Raw genomic sequence first — 21,481 nt, 5'->3', positions numbered from 1 at the left:
CTTATCTTTAGGCCAAATTCTATAATTTAATTAGTATAAATAGCTTTCATTATAGTCCAAAAATAATTTTGTATTTTCCTGACAAAGTTCTTTAAAAACAACAAAAGTACCAGCAAATATTCTTACAGCTTGTATTGTTATAAATTATACAGTATCATAATTGGTTTTAGAAATAAAAATAAGCAAATAGGTAATTGTGACTTTTATGTTTAGTCAATGATTTTAATTGTTTTCATTTTATTTGCAATGTCGAACCCTTATGTTCTAAATGAGATTTTTATTAAATTTCGTTCAACCTTTCACAAGCTTATTGTTTTCGAAGATTATTGCAGATATCGTATCAAAAAGAAATTACAATGAAAAAACAGAAATACAAATTTCGAACTTTTCTAATTTAAATTTTCATTAGCTAATTCCCTATTCATTCTCGTTATGTTTTTTATTCATTACANACCTTATAAACAGGGTTTCTTCACAAGTTTTGGTTGTATTAATATTTTAATTTTATAACATATCAATTCTTTTTAAAATTTTGTTGAGTCAATGATTTTAATATTTGTTCAAACCATTAATGTTCTTTTGTTTCAAATTGTAATTTAAAATCTGCGTATAACCCAATAAATCGCATAACTCACACCCCTTTTCAATTATTTTTGAAAACACGGGTAACTCTGTTTTCAAAAATAATTTTAAATTTTACTTAACTTACCATAATTTTGGTAAATAAAATATAAAATTCAGTCATTACTGGGATAAATTTTGATCATTGTAATTATTTGATTAATATAGTCATTTTTTGTCAGCAGTTCAATTTATTACTATTGTGTAAATTTCCTGTCAATAAAGAAAAGTATTTGAGCACTAAAAAAACAGAAATGCTAAAAGATAAGAAATTCTGAAGACTACTTTTGTTTGAAAAATTGTAAAGTAAAAAATTATATATTATAATAATACTAGTATATTTTATTGTTAATTTGTATGGCAAAGCACTTGACCAATCAGGTTAGCTTATGACAATTTCAAATGCTGTTTTTGTTCTGAAAATGCATTCAAAGTTGTTATTCTTTTTTGAATATGTTTAAGCTAATACATTTTTCTTTGTGTTCGCTTACATTTACTTTAATTTGCTGTATTTTTTGTCATCATCCTGAGTTTAATAAACTCTTTTGTCCTTGGAAAAGATCTATTTTCATTTTCTCTGTGACTATATTACATAAAAGAAAAAATTTAGATACTTTTTTTTATTGCCAGTTATAATAATGCAGATGATCATTTTTCTTCATTCTGAAGAATAAATTTTTAAGTAGACGTTCACGAAAAATTCATATAAAAATGAGAAATAAATCTTACTGCAAGCAGCATTAAAAAGAAATATTGGGTAATGTGCTGTTATCAATCATAAACAATCTGTATGTACGTATACTACAATAGCTTTTTTAAATGTTATAATTGTATCATTATAATTTGTAATAATGTAAGCAGTCATTTTTATACATTTAAAAAATTAATATATAATGTTAAAATTATTTGAAAAATTATCATCATCAAGTCTTATTTTGATTAAATACGGTTTATTAACAATGATTATTCAAAAATCACATTTTTCTTGGGAAATCATAAAAGGGAAAACTTGAACAAGTTTCAAGATTATTTTATGCATCTAAATACAGTGGAAACTGATTGAAGTCAGTCATTTAAGTAGTTACCTTTACAAAACAGTCAGTTTTTAAAATTACCGAAATTTTTGTCCATTGGCTTCAATGAAAATGTTTAGCAATTAACTGCCGGATATGGCCAGCAATTTGCTGTACATTTCTTAAGTTATATGATAATTTAATAGCCAATTAACGTAAGGAGAATATTTAAAATTTTTCTAAAATGTTGGAAAACTGAATAATTTAGTATATGTCACGAAAACAAATTATTACAATAAGAAATATTTATTTAATAAAAATTTAGTGTTAAATTTTAATTTATGATAGCAAGCTTTTTATTAATGTACAATCAAAATACAGTGGTACCTCGGTATACGTCTGCTTTAGAATACGTCCAATTCGGAATACATCCTGTTTGGACAAAACAAATTTTGCTCGGTATACGACATAATTCAATTATATGCGCCATCAATGAACAAGTAGCACTATCGGTGTACTAGACCAGACTAGACATTTGCAGTGCTATGGTTTATAACTTTGTTAAATTTCTTCTGATTTTAATTCATAAGTAAAATTTTATTATTTTTATTAATCATGAATCGCAAAAAGGCAAATGAAAAGCGACAGAAAACTAAAAAAATGACTAGAATTACAATGGAACTGATAAAAGAGATTGTTGAGAAATACGAAGATGGCACGCGTGTTCGAGATTTTAACTGTTGCCTACCGTATTCCGAGAACGACAATCGCAAGAAATAAAGACATTATAAAATCTGCTAACGTTGCGAAAGGAGTTAAATTAATTTCTAAACAGAGATCGAAGACATTAGATCATGTCAAGAAATTGCTTTTGCTTTGGATAACTGAAAAACAGTGCTGGAGACACCGTATCGGAAGCAATTATTTGCAAGACAGCTAAAAAGATACAGGCTGATCTCACAAAAAATCAAGCAGGAACTAGCCAGGAAAGCGAGGTGTTTAAAGCCAGCCATTTTTTTACACGAGAACGGATTAATCATTTTTACATTACTTCTTATGGGAAAGGTTGGTTTGGTATACGTCCAATTTGGTATAAGTCCAAACATCGGGAACGGATTAAGGTCGTATACCGAGGTTCCACCGTATAATTAAATAGCAAATATTTATTTTAAAGATATCAATGTGAATAAAATCTGTTTTCAATCATTGATACACAACCTTCCCATATGCTATTTGTAGAATTTCATTCTGCATCCTTTATGAATTTATTAATTTTAATATAGTTCTCAAATTTTTATAAATGCAAATATTACAATGTAACAATTATTACCAACTATTTTGATTTTCACACATCTAATTTTATTTAAATTTCAGTTTTGTATCATGAAAACAATGTTATTTGTACTGAAAAGTTAGAAAAAAAAATCTCAAAACTAATAGATTAAGCACTTTCTGGAGTTTTACCTGAAAAGCACTTAATGTATTAAATAGTTGTGACTCCAATAGTTTCAAGTTTTTCCTTTCTAATGTATATACATGGAGATGTTTGTATTTCGTGCAGAAAATTAAGATTAAGTTTAATGCAGAAAGAACTGTTTAAGTTACAAAACAGAAGTGTTTAAATGTCAAAAATAAAACAAGAGTTATTGATTTAGACCAGTGTTTTTCAACCTTCTTGAATAAGCGACCCCTTTACATGTTAAAAAATTCTGGCGACCCCCCAGGGCCATTTTAAAACTATGTTAGTGATTTTAAAAACTACGTATTTAAGTTTCTTTCTGTTCAGGCCTAAATATCGATCAAAAAACCAATTGTACTTTAAAATAAACAGGCACAGCCTTCTCACTGAAATTGTAGTTTTTTTATTGTAGTGTAGGACCTACAAACACTTGTCTTTTTCTTTTACCCATGACCCCCGTGTAAGGTTTTGCGACACCCCTGGGTCGCGACCCACAGGTTGAAAAACACTGATTTAGACTATGAAAGGAAAAACTCAATAGAAATAGCTAAACCAGAGAATACAGAACAGAATGTAAGTTTACAGAATGAAAATACAGAACAGAAGAATACAGAACAGAATGTAAGTAACATACAGAATGTAAGTTTTTTCATAATTGGAATATTCTTGTCATCATCCTCAGTGAACATTTAGCTATCATATAATTAGAACTTTTGACTTTTTTTAAATATAATTAAGAAAATGTAAGTTCCTTAAGTAATGTTAAAATAAAAATTTTTGTTTGGAAATTTTTATACTCTTCATTTAAGTTGACAGATTTATTAACTATGAAAAAACATTGTATAAATTAATATAATAAAACTTTTTTAATGTTGAACTGTATTGAAATCTATTATTTAAAAATACTTAGATAGATCTAATTACTTTTAAATTTTAGAAAGTTAGTTAAGCAAACTATAACAATTAAACAACAAAATTTAATTAATATTTTGTTTATTAAAATCTCTTAAAATCAGAGTAACTCTTTACAATCTTTAAACAAAATGAGATACATAAATCAATTAGTCTAAGGATCAAAAAATCTCGCCTCACTAGCTTCTACTTGACAAAATACATTTTGAATGTCATTTTTTGTCACTCGAAATTTTACAAAGAAGGATGTCAATAAAGAATGACATTAAAAATGCATTTCATCAAGTAGTAGATAGTGAGGCAAGATTTTTTGGTTCTTTGACTAACTAATCTGTGTATCTCATTTTGCTTATAGATTTTAAAAAATTTCTCTGATTGAAGAGATTTTAACAAACAAAATATTTCAAAAAATTGCTTCAAGTTATAAAGAAACAGGATTTAAGTTTAAGAAAAAATTAAATTGTTCTCATAATTAAAAGGTCACCTTTAGAGGCCAATTTTGTGTCTTAAAGATTACCTTTTAAAGCAGTTTCTACTATATTACATAATATTCAATTCACTTATAAAGCAATGATTAGATTCAAATTTCATACTTTTATAATTCCTCCACATACATATGTTTTAATATAATTGAAGCTAGATGTTTCATATATTTTTAATTTAATATCTTCATAAAAATTTCCTGTTATTAGACAAAAGTTTAAAATAACTTACATCAACATACTAGTTATGGTTTTGAACTATAAAATTTGCCAATTCAAAAATTTGCTTAATTTTATCGTAATAGTTAGTATCAAATAAAAAAAAAAAACCAGTATATTATTTTAATAAGTACAGATATGGGGTGCTTATTATCAATATTTTTATAAGCAAAATAAATATTGTTATTAATCTAACAAGAATATTTATTTTTGTTATATACTATTTACTTGTATTAATGATGCTAACTCTACTGAATGTTGAAATATCACATCAGAATTATTGCCGAACAAGCACATCAATAGCATTTGCAACAGGTATTGACTACAAAATAAAATCATTAACTTTGATACTACCAACAATAGTCTTTATTGTAAATACCAAACAGATGTCTGAAATTCTGAAGTATGACTTAACACAAAAATATTGCGATATTTTAATTAATAAACTTTGTTTTCGTGCTAATTAAAATAAGAACTTGTTAATTAAAGAAAAAAACCGATCAGGCCAAATTTAAAAAGTTAGAAATACTAACATTATGAAAATTATGTTTAGCTTATTTTTCTCATTGTATTCTAAATCTAACTGTAAATAATGCAGTTTTAAAATTTCCTAAAATTACATAAGAAAATATCTAACTACATATTGCAATATTTTTTATAATGTATTCAGAATAAACTATATATCTGCTGTATAATTTTAAAAAGCTTATTTTCCCCATCAACCTAAATATCTTTAATTAATCCTAGGACTCATGACTTTGAACTTTTACATACATATAAATACTTCCTTGAATTAGTACTGGCTTCTAATAATCTCCTGCCTTGAATAACTACCAGGGATTTTGACCTGTGCAAATAAGTATCTGCCTTGAATAGGTACTGAGCATTTATTCAATCATAAAATTATAATAAGAATTTTGCAAAACTATATACAGGGTTCCTACTCAAATTTTTGTTTTGAATTCCCTGACTTTCCCTGATTTTCCCTGACCAACTTTGTCCAAATTCCCTGACCCTCACATTTTTTAGTGTGGAATATCGACATAATAANGTATGGCTATGATTGGTCATCTATATTCAGCAAACGAAATCAACAACGCAGTTAAGGAGACAAATTCCCTGACTTTTTGACAATTTTCGACAAATTCCCTGACTTTTTGACAATTTTTGACAAATTCCCTGACTTTCCCTGACTTTTTCAAAAAATAATGAAAATCCCTGACTTTCCCTGATTTTCCCTGACTTTCCAGGTGCGTAGGAACCCTGTATATATTATCAATATTCAACCCATTTTATTTCAAACTGTGCTAAAGTACAACAATGATGATAAAAAAGTTTCTAAAAATATATTTTCATTTTCTCAAAAGCTGACTAAAATCTATCTACCATTTGTATCACCATACTGAAATAATACAAAACATAGTAGTTCAAACAAACAACAGTAAAAATTGAGTGTTGGGCTTCAAATGGTTGCCAGCCTTGGATAAGCACCAGAGATTTTCACCCATGCAAATGAAATATTCTCCTGAGTAAGAGATAGATACTATTAATGTCCTTATATGGATGATTTACATATTTCTAAGTGTTTGAGGTACTTCAGAATAGCCATCTCATATGTAGATCAAGATCCTGGCTCCCTGCGGGTTGACTTCCATACCATTCTCAATGGGATAAGCTGTTAAGGCCATCACCGAATGTCTCTTCTTTGTGGTTATTTTGTGTTCTTTAATTCTCACCCGAGGAAATGAGAGATGGCTTTGATGTATTCTAAGTCTGTGGTCATTGACTGGAATATTATAAATCCCCTAAAGATGACGACAATCAGGTGGATGTTTATCATTCCTGAGGAGCCTGTAAATTATAGGGCTTCTCCTATAAATGATTATTGACCAACCCTTGCAATTTCTTTCTATAAGCTTTTCAATGCATTATTGTACTTAATCATTTTGAATTTGTCATTACCACTCTGTTGTTTACTATTGAGTTGTGTACTATCAAACTTCTTGAATAAGATCTTAAAGTAATACTACATGGACTCAACCTCCAACCTTCAGAGCCAGAGTCACAACCTTAATTTTGCTACTGCAACTGTTGTGTTTCATCTTTCTCTGATAACTTACATGCTAATAGTCCCTATTTCGAACATCAATTTCTTGAAAACTAAGACCAATTGGACAAAACATTGAGACATGGATTAATAATTTTTTATGTACTGTACATTCATAATGTTAATGTGTTCAAAGGTCACAGCCGTGTATACTCGGTAAATCTGATGTTATCAGTTTTCCAAACCCAAGTATACTCGTTTCTGATGTAGTACATTTTTAAACCAACAGATTGTGTTAATTTTGCTAAAATTTTTGAAATTCAAAAGATATCATTTAACTGACCAGTTTTTCTAGCCTCTAAAATAACACTGGACAACAAAAAAAATGTTTTTGAATGTTTCTTTTATTTCATGAGTGAAATCTTAATAATTTTGGGGTGAGAAAATTGAATATGACAAATAAAAATTTTTATTAGCTCTAGTTTCTGTGGTATACAATAGGTGATTTTAACAGCATAAGAGAAAACGATACATTTTAATTACATATGCTAACTACATTGAAAGTGCTTTTGAATTTTTTTAAAATTACAGCAACAGTCTAAGAGTTCTAAATTAATAGAAGAATACCTGGCAGGTGTTTCAGTGTGAAGAGAATCATGTGGTGACTTCATGAGATCGTTTTCTTTTGGCTTGCCTCTTGTGAGTTCTGGTGCATCCCTACACACAAACCAGCAGTAATTCACAAGCATTGCTTTGTTCCAATACAGAAATATCCTAATGGAATCTTTCCCCATGTTCATCACTGACAGCTCCACAACTAGGAGAGAAACAGTCTAGGTAGGAGTGAAGAAAATTGATTTTAAGGGACATGTTGCATCCAAGTTGATGGTATTTTTCCAGAAGTACTGTCACCAACTGAGTGTAATTATCATCTCTTTTGTTCCCTAAGAATCCACGAATAACTCCCTTTAAGGCTTCACAAGCTTCTTTTTCTTCTCCCTCCAAAACTCGGTCAAATGCAGGATCCTTTACAAGTCAAATTTGTGGCCCAACAAAAATACCTTCCTTAACCTTTGCATCACTCAATCTAGGAAATTTGTCTAAGTACTTAAATGCCTGTCCTTTCTGGTTCATACCTTTGACAAAAGTTTTCATTACTTCACAGCTTGATATGAAGGAGTGGAAGAAGAACATCTTTTGGGTCCACAAGAGGCTTGGCAACGATATTTTTCTTGGTAGAGTCAAAATTTCTTGCAGTCCAGTCCTCTTGAATGTAATGTGATTTCCTATCCCTACTGTCCCACATACATAAAAAGCAACAGTATTTAGTGTACCCCAGTTGTATTCCTAAGAGTACAGCGATGACTTTTAGATCACCACATATTTTCCACTCGTGCTCATCATAATTGAGTCAAGGAGGGCTGTCATGATTGCATAAGTCTCCGCCATGTGAACAGCATGACCAACAGGAACAGAAGGAAGACGGTTGCCGTTGTGAAGTAATACAGCTTTCAAACTAAGCTTAGAGGAGTCTATAAATAGCCTCCATTCACTTGGAACATGGTTCAAATTTCAAACAAATTCAGATTTTACTATAAAACCTTTCTCATGTATTTTGTATTATTTAGATCATGTCAATTATTTTAAATTATAATTTAAAATGAATAAAAGTTTTAAATCTTTCTCAGACCATATTTTAGCTCTTGCAGACCACTGGTTGGGAACCACTGTCCAAAGCAAGAGCTAATCGGTCATTTTTATAATGATTTTTGAATTCAGCAGATGAAAATACATCAGAATATGCTAATTTTGAGACCAAAACAAAATCATTGTTGTCCAGTGTAATCTTCAAATTTTATTTTTGCACATCCTCAATCAGCCTAAACTGATTTACACAGGAGCTTGTGACAAGAGTTTATTAAAAAATGGCAATTTGCAAGATAAATATATTAACCATTGACGAAAAATCAAAATTTTTGTATTTGTACAGATAAAATATTAATTACATTAGTGATTTTTTTTTAATTTTTAGTGAAATAATGAAAATTAAAGCTCATCAAAATCTGTGACACTGACAGCCTTTTAAATATTTAAGATATTTGAGTATTCAAAAAATTTGTTATTCCCCATCTCTCTTATTTTTCTATTTAATTAATAATGGTGTATACACACAAGAAACTCATTTAACCAATATTCCTATTTATCTATATATAACTGAATAAATTTAAATAAATAAAATTTAATTTAACATTGCAAGATGTTTGTAATTTCAATAAAATGATTTGCCTTGTATTCAATAGTAACAGCTGCACACAAGTTGTAGCAATATTATGGAATACAGTATCATGATTTTCTGCAATTATTGGCAATAATTGTAGACTTACAATTTTATCAGATTATAATCTCACAGATTATGCCATCCATATCCTAATATACACAAAGCAATAATTCTTGGACTACAAACATTTTACAGTGGAAATTCGACTACTGATTTGATGGATTTAGGAGACTTTCAAATACACATATTTTAAATAATCAACTCATTTATCTGTTTTAAGTACAGCATTTAAAATTTCATAAATAGTAAATATTGTAATACAATTATTGCATTTGAAGGTAAATTAATTTACTGAAAATTTAACATAATGTTATGTATTTGACCTAGTTTCATAGTACTAAAATTGACAGTTAACATAGTATTTCCAGTTATGTGGAGAGTTGTTTGGTCTGTGTGTACAGTGGAACCCCGATTAACGAACTTTTATTTTGCAAAAATTTTGTCTCGGATAATGAACTTAATGGTTTTTGTGTCAAATTTTAGTTGCTGTTAGGCATGCGTGAGTTAAGCAGTACTTTTAGCACGTGTTTGTGCTAAACTTCTTTTTTCAGTTTTGTGATTTATATATTTAATCAATATGGCATCCAAGAAAGAGAAGTGATAGTGGCAATAGAAAATGACAATGCAGTATCGCATTTGAGAAAAAGTTTGATTAAAAGAGTAAGACAATCAACTTTAGATTAATTTCTTGTTCCTTACCAAAAGAGACCTTGACTCAAAGAATCTCTCAATGAAGTGCTACCCATTATTTTTTGGAGGGGGATTCCTGTTCTAAGCATTAAGCTCTGTATATCTCCACTCCTGTCACCAACTACAACAAATGAAGGTATGTACAGCTATTTTGTTAAATAAAGTTTACATGTTTGCTGCTGTAATGATAGATACTATATCTTCCTACATTTTCATCAGAGAAAACCTACTGTATTTTACAAATAAAATCACAAAAATTTTGGAGGCTAGAACAGATAAATTGCATTTGCATTAATTTCTATGGGAAAAATTGCTTTGGTTAATGAACAGAGTCACGAAACGGATTAAGTTCATCGACCAGGGTTCCACTGTATTCTATTCTGTGGTATGTACAATGTTACAATTTTTAAAAAAATTATTTTGGATAATCAAATCTCCTGAATGTACAGTATACATTGGAACTGTGGCACAAGTTTCTACTGTACATACCAGTGGTTCTCAACTTTTCTGAGACTCCAGAACACTATTCATACTCTTTTCATTTTGTGGAGCATTAGCATCAAGATATTCAAAAATCAATAAGAAATTTCATCTTTACTATTCTCACAAACAATAAAGCAGTGTTTCTCAACAGGGGCGATATCGCCCCCATGTGGGCATTTTTCCATGTTGAGGAGGCAATTTGTAACAATTTATATTTTGGGGGGCAAAAAACAATTTTCTGGGTGATATAGTAAAACATATTAAGATTAATTAGATATTTTATTTGTTATATTGTATAATAATTAAACAAATAACATTATACTAGTCACTAGTCTATTCAATGCAGTATGAATTTGGCATTAGCCTTAGCCCTCAGCAACAGAATTTTGTAGTGAAGGGGGTGATACTATGTAATGGTTTTATTGAAGGGGGCGACGATTCGTTAGAGGTTGAGAAACACTGCAATAAAGCAATAAAATAATAATAATTTATAGATTATTTTACTCAATACAATATATAGTATTGAGTAAATAATAAATATAACTTTAAAATTCGAAGTTAGGACTATTTACAAAAAGTCAAAATAACTTTTGAGTCCATCTTTATTCGAATTTTGAAGAAATAATCCTTAGTTATTACAAAAATTGTAAATATAACTTTATTTACAGATAATTTCATATGTTATTGTACATTGGAATAAATTTGCAATAAAAAAAAATGAAAATTTTTTGTGGAACATGCAGGACAAGTTTGCAGAGCACCTGTGTTCTGCAGAATATAGGATGAGAGCCACTGGTATAGACAGTATAAACTTGATATAACATTTTTCAATGAACCATGAAAAAATATGTTAAATTGAAGAATACATAAAAGCAAAACATCCTTCAAAACCATGCCTGAATGTACAAATACATTTATATATGCATTCATAATAAAGTGAAGAAAAACACGTTACCAGAATAAACACTTCCATAAAAGTATTTATTTCATACAATATAGGTTAATGTACAATGATTGGCACCTCTAGACATATTTTGCACAAAAATGATAAATTGTTAAGTTGTCTTTAGAAAAATAATAAGGGATGTCTGTCTGTTTTCTTTGAGAATTTCATGTGTTTTTTATCAGTGCAGTTTCTAAGTTTGAAAGTACTTCCTTTTGTATTTTTTGTATGTATTGCCACAATGTCCAGGTTTGTAGCTGCACAGGAACACTAATTAAACCTCAAAATCTACAGTGAACTTTGAAAATATGTTCATATCACTTTATTCTGTTACTATGCCAATGTCAGAGTCCAGCAATGCTGCTAAAATGATAAAACTGTAGAATGTGATGTCAAGTCACTATTACAAGGTAGTAAAACACACACACTTCTTTGAACTTTATAACTCTTCTGACAACCCAATCACAAAATACAGAACATTTCAGTTTTTGAAAAAGCATTATTTTAGATGAAAATTCATCCAAAAATCAAGTTTTCAGTGTGCTAAATCCCAAAAATTCATAAACTTGAAAGACATTAAATGAAAGGCAGAAATGTTAATATAGTGGTTTACAAATATACGAAGAAACCAGTAAAAAAAAACCTTAAATAAATTGAGTTTCTAGTGCATGTGTGCATGTGTCAAAAATAATAAAAATTATATATTTATTTATGTTAAAATATGTATTACTACATATTAATTTTAAAACCTCCTATTTATAACTATTCTTGAGGAAATCGAAAAATAGTCACATAACAGAGTGTGGGACACCAGAGGTATGACGAGCTCGTACCTCTTTTTGTCAGCAACAGGTTAGTTAAACCTGTCCGCTTTGTCAGTGGATGGCTTGTTATGCTCTACGATCCCAAAGGGTCAGGATTCTTTTTGTCAGGTCGAGTGGAGATGGTGAGAGGAATCGTCGGTAAGGCAAAGGCAAACAAGCAAAGGATATCATTTAACAAGAAAATCAAGGATTTATTGAATAACAAAAAAGGATGTTTACAACTACGAAAATCAACATAACTTCGAGCTCTTCTAACTTCCAAGTAGAAGTTTTAGGGGCTGAGAGAGAGTTTACGTGCTTAAGATCATACCTCTTGATTATTCCATGGAGGTTCATATCAGTCCTTGATGTCGACGGTGCACAATTTTATAAAAATCGTGACTTTGATTCGTAGACCACATTTAATTTAATAAAAATAGCTCAACAATATCGCTCTTCAGTATAGTCCGGCTTGCAAGAGACTCCCCTGAGGGGGAGATGATGCAGGCTTATATTGATTTGGCCTGAGAAAAATGTCATGTGATAGATAGACTGTTATTAAAGTTAGAGGTTACTTTAGCAGGTGTGAAGGTCAACAGGTGTTCCCGGGATCATAATAAAGTGACAAAATCAGATGTTAATTGTAAACTTTAAGTCTTGCATTGTGAGAATGAGTGCCTGGATAGGTGAATGTTTACATTAAAGAGGAGAGTTATAACCTTCTATTGTTGTTGATGAGATATTTGATTCCTTTTTTCTGACAATGTTATTTTAAAGGGAAGGTGATAAATTTATTTCAAATATGTCTAAAGTTTAGGTGGAAAGTGAAAAATTAGTTTACACAGGGGTTGGATCTCACAAGAGGGTGTAAATTATAACCTTTATATTAACACACAGTATTACAGAATTTGAAAACAACTTATGACAAGAAATATGTTATTCAAAATTTATGCTATTTTAAGCAAATAAACCAAAAAATAAGTTTCAATAGTAGTTTATTAACGATAGACACTCACAGAACATCGATGGAGACACATTTGATAGTGATGTGGCCTAATGAAGATTTTTGAATAAAGTCAAACATTCGTTATTAAAGAATGTATGTTGGAATTTATGATTGTTCACAGTTCTATTAACAAACACAAGTCACCAAATAAAGTCACCAGCCACCCAAATACTCTTATTACTGTAGAGAAGTTACATTTCATTTGTTAGTGACAATTATAACGCTTCTGAAAACACTAAAAAATTTTGAACAGTATGGTTCACATTTCTACTGTTTCCAGCACAGTCCATTGTTCTCACTTACCCACTGGTAACAGCAAGCAATTGAGACATATACCTAGGGCAGATGAAATTGGGAAAAATACAATTTTTCCATTGCAATTGTATATCAATTTATAAATAATTCTATAGCTACAATTGAGATTATTAGTTTATGATGAGGTATAATTATGTAGAGGAGCTTCCAATCTGGAATCCGAGAAGGTCATAATCTGTCAAAGCATGAAAACAGAACAAAGAAAACAGCTCCACATGGCCTAGGCTTGTGTAAATAGTCACCTATTGGAGGTGAGCTCAAATCAAAGATGGTCATAAAATAAAAGTCTACACACTACTTAAATTCAAGTTACTAGCAGAAAAATTTTGGAAATTTTTCTGCTAGTAACTAATGAGATGTGCACAAAATAGAAGAGGTCACAAAAGAAGGTTTACTGTATTTTACAAAATAAACCATAATTTCTTTATTTTTGATACAAAATAGCAAAAGTGCATTTTAGGTTATATCTTTTTTTGAGTAGGAGTAAATATTCATTTATTATAGATCTCAACAAGTTTCTGATAACCCGACTATATGATCAACTTTGTATAAATACACTACTAAACCATCAGTGAGTTTGTTTCTGCAAATTTGTTAATTACTAATAAAATAGTCATTGTTTTTATTTAAAATGTGATATTTTTGTTATTAAATGAAATTCTTCCATGATCATATTTTTCCAAAATTTTTCAACAAATATCCTTTGCTTAATACAAATATAAACAACCTACAAAACCCAATACATTACAATAAAGTTACACCAACTGCCATATAATTTGGGCTATATATATATATAGCCCAAATTATTATTGCTGATATATATATATAATCAGCAATTCAAATATATATATATCAGCAATAATAATTTTGAATTACTAACTAATTTGACTGTAGAGGAAGGCATTAGGCACATCTCGAAATAAGTTTAATAATTATAATTTAACTAAATAAATAATTTTAGAATAAACTGGAAGAGAAGAATCGGCCCAAAGCGGGACTTGAACCTGCAACTCCTACTTGCTATGCGGATGTTTTGCCAATTATGCTACCTGGACCTTAGGTCCAATCTCCTCTTCCAGGTATATTTAACTTACATCATCACTGGTTATCACAGTGTCAACTGGAGATACATTCAGTGCCCTTGTCTTGTATAAGGCACTTAACTGGCCATTGCATACCCAGCAAAGCATTTATTCTAAAATTATTTATTTAATTAAATTACAGTCAAACCTGTTTGTAAAGGAACCTGCATATAGCGAAAAACATGTCATTAATTTAATGGAAAGTTTCTTCTGTCCCTTGAATTTTTTGCAAAAATTAATGTAAATTAACCTATATATATATAGGAGAACCTGTCTAGAGTGGAAACAAAGGAAAATTGGGCTGTATTACAGAAAAATATCTATCTGATTTAACGAATTTAATTAACAAGAAGTTTACAAGCCTATCATGTATAAATCATAAAAAAGTAAAAAAATACAAACACACATTACAGAATAGCAAAATACAACTACTGTATTACAATAATTTTATTGGGATTTGAATGGAAAGTTTTATTAACAGCTGTTTTTACTTAACATAAATATGTAATGTAATTATAAGTTGTGAAATTTAATACATTATTCCTGATGTGAAATTAGATCTTCAAGAACTTATCTTTAACTTTTTTACATCAAATTTCATTTGAATAAAATAAAGTCAAAATATCTGCAAATAAAATGCAGATTGGGAATGTATGCTTTTTAAGTTTTGTAAAGGATATCATGCTATACAAACAGTAAAAAATACTCATACCATGTATGGGGAAAATTCTTCTAAACTCTGAGTGTTTCAAACATAGTTTTGAAAGTTTCCTTTAGAAATTTTGAACTGAAGGATATGAAATGTACGGGCACCAAAAGCTGTTGAAGAGAAATTACAAGAAGAAATTGTTAAAGATTGACGAATAGCAATTCATGAATTTGCAACAAATCTTAGTGCATCACAGACACACATTGTTGAAACACCTCATCTACTTGAAACAGTTATAAAACATGCTGATGATTGTGTTCTGCATGCTGTTTGTTTTTTTCACTTATGAAGAAAACAAACTGAATTAAATATAATTTTGTTTGACAAAGGTAGGCAGGCAACTGTAACGTTTTATTTTACTTTTCAATTAGTTACTCATTTTTATCTTAGAGAACTTTTTTACGGATGAAGTTCACAGTTGTTGTCCCTTACGGCTCCGTTATAGACAGGTTTAACTATAATTATTAAATTTAATACGAGATGACACCCAATGCCTCCCTCTAGGGACAAATTAATTAGTAATTCAAAATTATTGTTGCTGATACTGTATATAGCCCAATATTATAAGGCAGCTGGTGTAACCTTTGTTTAATACCACAAAACAGCTTAAAAATGATTTCTATGAAATATTTTAGATAAAATTTCTTTCATGATATCAAAATTATTAGCTATTCAGAAAGTGCATATTTTTAAAATAAGATAAAATACAATATTTTCATGTTAAAAGCTACTTTTTCTATTCATCAAAACCATTTCTACCAACATGTAAACTTTTCAAACTCAACTGGTGGTTTGATGATATTTTTTGAAAACTTTTGAGTTTTGATTTGAAGAATGTAACAAGTTGACTTTGCAGAGATTTAATTAAAATTCATTATTAATTTATTATTATTAATCTTAGCATAAGAGAGAAGATTAACTGCCTACTTCTAGGCCAAATTTCATAATTTAACTAACTAATTGGTTCAATTCTAACCCAAAATAATCTAATTTTTACATATGTTTGGCAATTGATTTAAATGTTTCCAAACTTTTTCTTATTAAAAGAAATGTGAAAAAAAATGGATTGTAATTAGATGGTGTAGTAAGTAGAAACTACAACCAAAAATTTCTCAGTTAAACTTCTTGTTAATGTTGCAACATTTTTCCAGGATTTTTTTTCATATTGTATTTATTAAAAATATTCATTTTAACTCAATTACTTGAAAAAATTCAATAATTTGTTGAATTATTTTTTGAATTAATGGTTTTTCTTTCTTCAATTCTTTTTTAATTCACTTAATTAAAAGCAGCATTTTTACATGAAGATTTAAACTGTCATTTTTTTTCTCTACATTATTCATCTATTAACATAACACATGAATTTTTATACAACATAATTATGAGATAGGAAGAATAACTTAATATTCTGAAGCAGCATCTTTCATTATTAAACTATTTCAAGAAGCTAGTAGACTAAAGTTGTGTCATATTCAGAAATGAACTTGAAAGTATATATATTTAAAAAGAAAGCTAAAATTGTATTTAAGAATAGTATCAGATATGAACAAGATCAAAAGCAGGTATTCTTATTAATTAACCAAGAAGATTTTGCAATCATTATTTTAATTAAAAACTTCTGTTGATGATAAAATCAGCAAAAACAGTTACACAAGTGTTGATTTGCAACCCAGTTTAACCAAATTTATAAAAAAATTTTTAAGTATTTTAGTTTTTAAGTACTGTATTTTTCTGCCTTATCAGGATACACTTTTTTGTACCTAAAATGTATCTGAAAATTAAGATGCATCCTCTAAGCTGAAATGGGTCAATTGCTACAAAGAATATTTTTATAAAAAAACAACATGAAAATAAAAAAAATTCAACATGAAAAATGTACGCAATATAACAGTGCATCTTATAAGGCAAAAATATGATAATTTTATTAAATATTAGTTATTAGTATATAACTTTAAATAAGGCTCATAATATAAATTCCTCATACATTTCTTTGTATTTACAACAATTGATTTATAACAGTTTTTAAGCAATGAAGCATTTAAAAAAGTACCTTAAGATGTAAAATTTTGAAGTATGAAGTTAATGTGTGATATCGTATTTTACAAAAATCTAGCTTTGTGAAGTATCAGCATAGTATGTATAAATGCATGTTGAAAAATTTAATCAATATAAATATAAATAAAATGTTTGTAAATACTATTCCAATATACTTACGTTGTTCATCTTCTTCCTGACGTTTCTCGTAATGCAGAAAGTCATCAAAAATAGAAGTAGAATGACGAAAATTATGAATTATCTTCAACACTTGTTTTCCCTTCTCTGGTGGCACTTCTTGCGTATCCCGAGAATTGGTAACTGGCTTGTTTTCATTGTTCTCCAATCGTATATGCCTGAGTTGTAAATTGGGCACATCTTTGACATAAATCCACTTTACTTTGAATTGACCTTTCCATTTATCTTGGGCCCAAACACTAGATGAACAGCTGTAGTCTACAGGTGATGTCATTTTTGCCATACCACAAAAATGTCCTGATCCATTAACACTGAATAATAGATATACAGGGCCTTTTCCCTCTCGTTCACGAAATGCCTGGTCCAATCGCTTATTTCCATGTTCTGTAGAACACCAAATAGAATATTTGATAGAACGATGAATGTCATCTTCTGAATATGATTTAATGATAAAGAATCTTGCATTTTTAGGATTTAAATCAAAATCTTTTGGATTATAGTTATTTTCCATTCGCAATTTATCCAAAACAGGATGTGATGGGAAATTATCTCCCCCAGTATTATGGCTCTGAGCAATTGGAATTGTTTGTTGTTGTTGCTGCTGCTGCTGCTGATGCGGAGAATTATAACCTGGTCCAGATGGTCCACCACTACGAACACCCCTAGGAGCACCCCAGGGAGCTGACCTTGCTTGAGGTGTTGATGGTGGAGGTCCCATCTTTCCACTTCCCGAAGTACTACTGTTTCCACTACTATTGCCATTTTTACTTTCCCAAGTTCCAATATCCATACTAGGAGAATTATGTTTACCAGAAAGCATTGGAGCAGGTGGAATAGATTTTGGTTTCATCTTTGGCTGAGGTTTTGCAGGTTGACTGGCAATTGAAGCCCATGTTTTTTTGGAGCCAACAGGCTGTCCTGATCCACTTGTCCCAGCATTTGACATTGAAAGAGAGTCTGTTGGAGGAGATACAAATTTCTTCCCCAGCTGATGGTCATTCATTACATTGCCAGAGCCTGGTGCCACTCCTTTTGAATAAGCATCTTTTGTAAATTGATTATCACCTTTATGTTCATTTAAGGAAAGTCCACCCATTCCTTGTTCTACATGTTTTAAACCACCTCGATCCATTCCTTGATCATAGGAATCCCTATAATATTCATCATGATATGCTCCATGACTGCCAGTTTTACGAGAACCACCCATGCTAGAATTTCCCCACGCAGAATAATCACCACTGCTACCTGGAAAAAAATTAAATCCTTGGTTGTAGCCACTAAATCCACTCTGACCAAACATGCCATCCATGTAATGAGAATGTTGGTCTCCACTACCCATCTGTCCACCATAACCTCCAAGAAAAGTCATTGGATCACCACCATTACTCCATGCTCCATCTAAGCCTTGATTCAAGTAAGGAAATGACATTGAAGCATAATAGCTTGGCATATAATCTGCCATACTTGAAGAAGACAATGGTGGATTATATGTCTGCAATAAAAAAAATAAAGGCAATTATAAAAAAATTAATTTATAATTCAATTCAGAATATGATAAATTACAGGAAATTCTTATCCAACACAATAGTTACATTGCACAGAAACCACATTAAGAGCAATTTTCAATATCATGGAGGAAAATATGGCTTTATGATAAAAATATAAAATAGAAATGTTGGTATCTATTTTTATTTTCTATTTCTATTTTTAAAATAAAAAAAATGAGTAGGGGAAAAAAACCATTTTTGAAGTTAAGTATTTAAATTATGAAAAAACATATCTAAAAAAACAGTTAAACAAAATTAAAAATGAATGAAAACTGAATAATTGAACATATTTTAAATATACTGAGGTTTCATGAAGGTATGAACTGTTTAATAATGTATAAACAATAATAATTATTTGGAAAGTGAAGTTATTTCTCACATTGTCATTATTGTTCAAATAAACTTTTCTTATTTCTCTTTACTTGATTAAAAAAAATGTTTTTAACTGCATACAACAAAATCTTGATGTATTTATTATTATTATTTTTTTATTTAAATACACTTTGGCATGTCAGCCTTTTTCAACGTGCATAATAAAAAGTTACAAAAGAAAAACACAAACATGTACAAATTTGCATTGGACAAGCCTTTCCTATATTAGCAATTCCATTTCTATAATTATTATTATAAATCAATTTGATATTATTATTGATATACATTATAAAAAATGATAGTTTCTGATAAATATCAAATATTTGTTATAATTAGCAAAAGAATTAAAACACAGTTTATACTGTTGTCCAGAACTTAAAAACATATGTTGTCATACCACTAAATTATTAAAAAAACATACCAATTGATAAAATATGGTATTAATATAGTATTCAAAATTTATATAAATATCTCAACAGATAAACTTAACATACAACAATTATGCAAACAAATGTATCAAATACATTTCACATTCAGGAAATACATATTTTTAAGATCTGTGTCACATCTATGAATATGATATCTAGGACTAATAGCACCAGAAAATCTTAATAAGTTTCAAGAATTTCATTTCTATTAATGACACATTAGATTACTTCAATCAAAAATGTATAGAGCAGTGGTTCTCAACCTTGTTAATGCCACGACCCTTTAATATAGTTCCTTGTGTTGTGGTGACCCTCAATGATAAAATTATTTTCGTTACTACTTCATAACTTTTAAACGAAGATCTTTTAAACCAATGGCAACTCAACTGGGACTGCAAACATAATGACACGACTTTTAAATTCATACCTAACATCAAGGAATATCATAATAAATATAAATGGGTAATTCCAAGTTTCCCCCTTACTCAATTTCTTACCGGACATGGCAAATTTTCAAATTATCTACATCAATTTGTGAATAAGCAAAATGATCTGTGTGCCATATGCGGACAACCGGACAGTGTCGACCATTATCTTTTTACCTGTATTTCTCTTGAAAGAGAACATTTAGAAATAAAAACCATTGCTCATAGATATAACCTCAACTGGCCATGCAAACATGAAGATCTCATAAAAAATAAATAAATTTTTTCTTCCTTTCTTCTACTAGTTAAACGCCATGAGACTATAGCAACCTACGCAACTAGGGAATAATTCTTGATTTCAATCACTTTTATCTTACTTGATGAACTTGTTTATTTTCTTGAAAACTTCTTGTTGTCTTGTTCTTTTATTCGGTTTTTGAAAGTCCTATTATTATTGTTGGATTCGCTATATTCAACATAGTTTTGAGTTTAACTCTCTTGCATTTTCTGTCGTCAATTGTTAACGACCCTTTTCTTACATTTGCCACTTTGCTGAATTGTCAGAGGACTTGACAAATAAAAACGTTTTACTACCATATAAAGGCTTCGATGGATACATGATTATTAAAAACATTCAACATACTTTGATCACTATGCCTTATCTATGACCTTTGTGTTCAGTCAACGTGTTAATTATCTTCATAATAATCGAATACATAACTCATCACAGTCAGTTCGCAAGAAGAATTGCAAAGTCTCCTGCCCAAATAAATTGCTTCAGTGCAGAATCATGGATGTCTTATACACATTGTCTCTGACGTAGATACGTGAATTAACATCTTGGACACATTGTCTGTACTGCAGACACATGACTTTTACAAAAGACGTGTGGATTATGGATATCTTGAAAACATTGTTTGAGCTGTAGACAGGTGACCTTAATTGAACCTTGTGTCCTTATTCTAAACCGTTTGCTTTCTCTGCACCTCTGCTGCAATGTGTGTTTTCTCCATTTGAGAAAGGACATGACATTTGGATACAGCCTATGTGCTGTAACGATAGAGACATGCTAGGCAATTATCTGAGCCCATCTTATAGTAATAATCAATGCCTACTGCAAGTCTAAGGAAACTTTGCATTGATGTGATTGGATAAGAATACGCCGTTGGATTAGAAAAGCAGTGTTCAACTTTGTGACTTGGCTCCGTAAACTTTTGCTGGTTGATAGTCTGAGTGATCTAAACATCTGTGTGATAAGAATACACCATCCAATCAGGAAAATATTGTGCAACATGCAACTTGGTTCCATAAACTAGTGATGGTCAATAGTCTGTGCTATCTAAACATCTGTTATG

The 21,481-nt window shown here is 29.8% G+C and overlaps 1 protein-coding gene across 4 annotated transcripts in view; it reads right to left on the bottom strand.

Annotated features, from left to right (window-relative positions):
- Nucleotides 1-21,481, bottom strand: part of LOC111634499 (YTH domain-containing family protein 1-like) — a 116,038-nt gene that overhangs the window by 27,798 nt on the left and 66,759 nt on the right. For all 4 annotated transcript variants that reach the window (XM_023379294.1, XM_023379291.1, XM_023379292.1 and 1 more), the window contains one exon: nucleotides 17,337-18,846. In XM_023379294.1, coding sequence (XP_023235062.1) covers nucleotides 17,337-18,846 — 1,510 coding nt within the window. The remainder of the gene's footprint in view (nucleotides 1-17,336; nucleotides 18,847-21,481) is intronic.

The sequence above is a fragment of the Centruroides sculpturatus genome, unplaced genomic scaffold (assembly GCF_000671375.1).
Source record: "Centruroides sculpturatus isolate CEXI.00-Female unplaced genomic scaffold, Cexi_2.0 scaffold952, whole genome shotgun sequence".
In the NCBI taxonomy this organism is placed as follows: domain Eukaryota; kingdom Metazoa; phylum Arthropoda; class Arachnida; order Scorpiones; family Buthidae; genus Centruroides; species Centruroides sculpturatus.
The sequence above is the reverse complement of the archived record's forward strand: the minus strand, read 5'-3'. Positions and strand labels throughout refer to the sequence as shown.